The sequence below is a fragment of the Haliotis rubra genome, unplaced genomic scaffold (genome assembly GCF_003918875.1).
Source record: "Haliotis rubra isolate DU_JTF1 unplaced genomic scaffold, ASM391887v1 Scf56, whole genome shotgun sequence".
Taxonomy (NCBI): domain Eukaryota; kingdom Metazoa; phylum Mollusca; class Gastropoda; order Lepetellida; family Haliotidae; genus Haliotis; species Haliotis rubra.
This window is the reverse complement of record NW_025767257.1, coordinates 2964833-2969687: the sequence shown is the minus strand read 5'-3', so window position 1 is coordinate 2969687 and position 4855 is coordinate 2964833. Positions and strand designations below refer to the sequence as shown.

The 4855-nt window shown below is 40.8% G+C and overlaps 1 protein-coding gene across 1 annotated transcript; it reads right to left on the bottom strand.

The window, feature by feature from the left end:
• LOC124253991 (polyamine oxidase 7-like) lies at positions 1-2185 on the bottom strand. The gene is made up of 2 exons (XM_046687845.1): positions 2086-2185; positions 1-1400 (listed from the first exon to the last, which is right to left on the bottom strand). The coding sequence occupies exons 1-2, from the start codon at positions 2183-2185 to the stop codon at positions 1-3; spliced, it is 1500 nt and encodes a 499-aa protein (XP_046543801.1).
• Between the last annotated feature and the right edge of the window lie 2670 nt (positions 2186-4855).

Sequence of the window (4855 nt, the reverse complement as noted above, 5' to 3'; positions counted from 1 at the left end):
TTACATGCTTGTTATTACAAACAGTAAGAGTAAACCAATAATTGATTTCACATCAGCTTGTTTCATTCCAGAATGGCCAGTGGAGAGATATGCAACCACTTTATCTGCAGTGTAGATTCCGCTCCTCGTTGCTCCAGTTGCATAGCAGGAGAACTCCCTGTCATAAGCTTCCCCTGCAAAGAAAACGTTCCCAACAGGAGCCCGTATGGCTTCAAAGATCACAGAGTTGAATGCCAGTGGTTCCATGTTGCAAAAGGATCCCCTGTACAACGGATTAGTCTTCCAGTTGGTGATGAATACATCTTCCGGGTCGTCAACGTTGGTGTAGACACGCCGGAGGATGGCCATCACCTCAGCTGTGATTTCTGCATCAGTCAGTTCCGACACTCTGTCCGCATCTTCCCCTTGTGTCACCATCTGGAGAATATTGGTTCCATTGGGAAACAGTCCTTCAGCCTCTAGGTTCTGCCAGACTGGAAAGACGCCTCGTCTTTCATCAGCGTACAGGATGTATTCGGTGTTGTCCCAGAACCTAGATGAGGTGTTAGGGAATTTGAGATATACACTGAGATAGTTTTCTAACCTGACTCGAAACAGATTGTCGATCTTCCAGTCTGGGAGTGGTGGGCTGAAGGTCACAGAGCCACTTTTCAGGACTCCAATACTGAAAGTAACGATGACAACGTCTGCCGTGAAGACATTCCCGTTCTGGGTGGTAACTGTCACTGTAGTGTCGTTGTAGGTGATGTCTGTGACGACTTCATTCAGATGTAGTCGCTGATCATTGGGTAATAATGCATCTTCAGCGTATGTCTTAAGTATGAACTCAAAACCTCTTTCGTCCATAACATAGTACAGATCGTCGACGGCATCTGTATTTATACCGACACTGTTACAGGAAGTCACTCCAGGGGTTCCTCCATATTCAAAGTCGTAGTCAAATATCTCTACAACTTTTTCCACAGGCGTACGTGAGGACCATCCTCCAATGTCCAGACAGGCTCGAAGTGACATGTCCGCCGCTTTCTTGTCTTCAAATCTTTTGAAGATCTCGGTTAAAGTCATTTGTGCTGATTCTAATTTGGTCCATGCGTCTTCCCCTTCTGTGTCCGTGGCATTGTCTCCGTTGAAGGTTCTGATTAAAACACTGTCAAAATCTGACTTTTTCCCCGACACGTTGTACTTCTGGATAACATCCCACAGAGGGGTGCCTTCTTTACCTATCATCCAGGTTGCTCCTTCCTCTACAGTCTTGCCACCAAATTGGACAGATTTGACCCTTCCACCAGTTCTGTTCGATCCTTCCAGTATCCTGAAGTCGCTGATGTTTCTTTCTCCCAGAGTCTTTGCCGCCGCCAAGCCTGATGCCCCGGCTCCAAGTATCAGTACCTGGCTATGATCTGTTCAACAATCAAAGCGGGCATATAGTCATAAGAGTAAGTAATAATATATATACTTTGCAAAAACGTAAGGGATAGCATGAATCAACAAGACATGTATTCTAATCCACATGGTATTGGCAAATGGAAAAGATATTTTCATATACTTCACAAAATTAGAAACTGGAGACATTATTGTTAATAATTGTGAGGGGATTTTCTGTTCAATTTCCTGTGCCATTTACATAGTTGTTTGAACATGGTCTTGGCGACCGACGCGAAAATATAAGAAGTTGGGCCAGCACTCGTTGGTCGATGATGACGACATCCGATTGAAGAGTTCCAACAGGTTCCCCTGTCCTTGAGCAGACGTCGTGTTGCCGTCACTGTCGTGCGAGGTCACACTCGATATTTACTTCTGTTCCTACAGTTTATCAGTAGCTCATGGAACGTCATGCAATGAAATGATGCCGCAATCCATTTTTCTCCGCTAGTGCGTGTTACCTGGATAATAGCAATATGATACACATCTGCCTTCATAATAACACACACTACCGCCAGTGGCAGGGTTTTTATTGTTTGTGTATATTACTCGCAGCAAACGTAAGGCCACCACACCAAGGACATTGGTGACTTACGGTACTTCTGCTACCTGCTTGGTACCCTAGCTGCAATATCTGAATAATGAATAACATCTTGCACTTACTTGAACTCCCTACATTCTGAGTCTGACATGGAACCAACTCCAACTGTATGATGAAAAGCACCAAGACTGCTGCTGCCTGGAAACCAGTTAACCACAGCATCTTGCAAAATAATAGAAAATCGGTAAGCACGATAAATCGATGAATTGCAAAAATCTAAATATGGTCTTATGCTTAAAATATAATACTTGATTTCAATACAAATCATACAGTCAATCGCCATATGATAGCATGCCACAATATACTCATAGCAACGAATAAGGGAACACTTAAAACTACAAGTGTTCCTTCATATATTTCCAGAATTTCACCCACAGTGCAATACATACCTTCTGAAGAAACCTGGAAAAGTATAAAGGAACTCTTGTACTTTCAGAGTTCCCTTATTCGTTTCCATGAAATTATCTGATATGTCTGGTGAGTATTTGCAGTTTGTTGAATGAAGAGCAACAAATACGATTTTTCAAAATATTTCCTCTCAGTTCATGAGCACCTATCATAGAAAGCAAAGGACATTAGTTTCTGCTCTGAAGGATACATGTACTCATTTATGCACAAAATAACATAATATAATTCCAGTTATGTCCTATAGACAGGTTTATATGTCGTGTACAGACACATCACGCACCATAACATGTTTAATGGCAGTATATTCTATTCAAGTACGGTAATGTTTTAATCGACGTGATCAGAAAACAACGTCAATCTTGATCCTCAGCTGTAACATTCCATGAGGTGTAAAGTGCACACTATAGGAGTAAAAGGTAAGAACAGATCATAGGCTGACAGAGTAACTGTAACCAGTTAGTTAAGTGTAAAGTCTTCCCTGTCTGAAATTTGGCAACACCAGACAAGAAGAACTAGATATCTCAATATGAACAAAAAGGTCTAATCTATACCAGCGCACGCGTCTAACTTGTAAAAGATTTTCAAAAATATATATTCTACAGAAAATTAATTGACGGCAAAACAAAGCTTCCGAAACATTTAAAATCTGTAAAATGATCCATGATAGCCATACTTGTGCTTTTGAAGTTCATAATTCACAGGGGTGGAAGGGTAGCCTATTGGTTAGAGCGTCACCATTCCCCAGATGGGTACGATGTGTGAAGCTAATTTCTGTTGTCTTTCACCATATTGCTGGAATGTTGCTTAAAACGACGTAGAAATAAACTCACTCACTCACTCACTCACTCATAATTCAGAACCGTTAAGCCAGACACAGAGACCATTTATTTTGACCGCTATAACCAGTGATTACACTTGTAGTATGCTTAGTTTTGAAACTTGTTATCTATTCCTAACAATGAACATAAAGTGTATGTCCTCTGGTTTGACCAGGGAATTACACACAGGCCATGTTGGACGTTCTCAGCATATCCGCATGGCTACCCTGTTCAGAGCGTAAATTTTATGCTCTTTATGATCTCGTTTCCGTATGCTGCTGCTGGTGTGTGGCCATTTCAACAGGTATTCCAATGACAAACAATGATGCTGGTGTTGGAAGTGGTTAACGCCAGCCATTTCCCTGCGTGTAATCATCCTACTGAGCATTCTAGCAGAATTCCAGCAATATTCTGGGGACATCAGAAATGGAGTTAATACATTATACCCATGTGGGGATTCGAACCCGGGTCTAAGGTGTGACAAACTAAGGCTTTCACCACTAACACACCCCACCCGCAAAGTACTTACTTTATCTGTTTCGCCAGTCAGCACGCTTCCACCTCTATCACGTCGTCAAAACGTTGGATGACAACACACACATTGACACACCTCAGTCGGCTCGCCTCTCAAATGATCCCTCACCGAAAATTGCCGACCTTTTATATTGATTAACATTGGTGTTCGTTGCAGTTGCAAGAATATTTATGTATGTACGTCTCTCAAGTAAAACGTTTTAGGGATTAATGTGAACAGTCGCAGACTATATATTTGAAAATTATGTATATTCGTACCTACATTCCAATATACTGTGTTGCAGCTGTGTGGTTTGAATAGATATTGTGACTGGTATAGCACGACTGAAAACATCCATCCACGAAATGTGTAGCGTATTTGAAAGCGTCAATGAATATTTTCTTCATTTAGACTACTTGAATTAACATCTATTCTTGGCCAAACTACGTTCAAATTCGACTACAATGCAGTAAATAGTTTCAAATTTAAATACAAATGACAAATTAATAAACACCTTGAAATACTTCATATCACCATAATGAAGATAAATACATACTACATAGCTGTAGAAAATAAGTGAACGATTGCCATTCAAGCCGGCAATTTAGGCCTGAATGCATGCATGACGTGCATCTCGATTTCAATGTTGTGTTTGTGCGAACTCTTCCCTTTCCACAAACAATACTTTATTGGGCAATACAGGCTATACGACCACGATTAATGTTTTCCTCAAATTTGACTTCCGGTGTATATTTAAAAAACAATAGGTTCAAATACTCCGTTGATGTTTAAATTTCATTTCCAATATTACGACGTTTCTTTTGCCGTTCAGTATATAATATGCATTTGCGCATACATATTTTGCTGGATTAGAGATATTGAGGCAGCAGCATAGATAACACCCCGGTTGAATAGCAAGGGAAATGTGTGGTACAATACAGTGTTGCATGGGTGGATGGGATGGTCGACACATACTTAGATCATCATTGTGTAATGTTAAGGTATTATCATGTGGGTGAAGTAATACACCCATGGAAGTGCTCTTGTGGTCGTTAAACGGATTTTGTTGCTTTTATTTACGTGCTCCATAGA

Excerpts from the sequence above, each read along its gene's own strand:
- LOC124253991 (XM_046687845.1), bottom strand. The coding sequence starts at position 2,185 with ATGCTGTGGTTAACTGGTTTCCAGGCAGCAGCAGTCTTGGTGCTTTTC. Across the intron at positions 1,401-2,085 it reads TCAGAATGTAGGGAGTTCAA|ATCATAGCCAGGTACTGATA; the intron begins GTAAGTGCAAGA and ends ATTGTTGAACAG.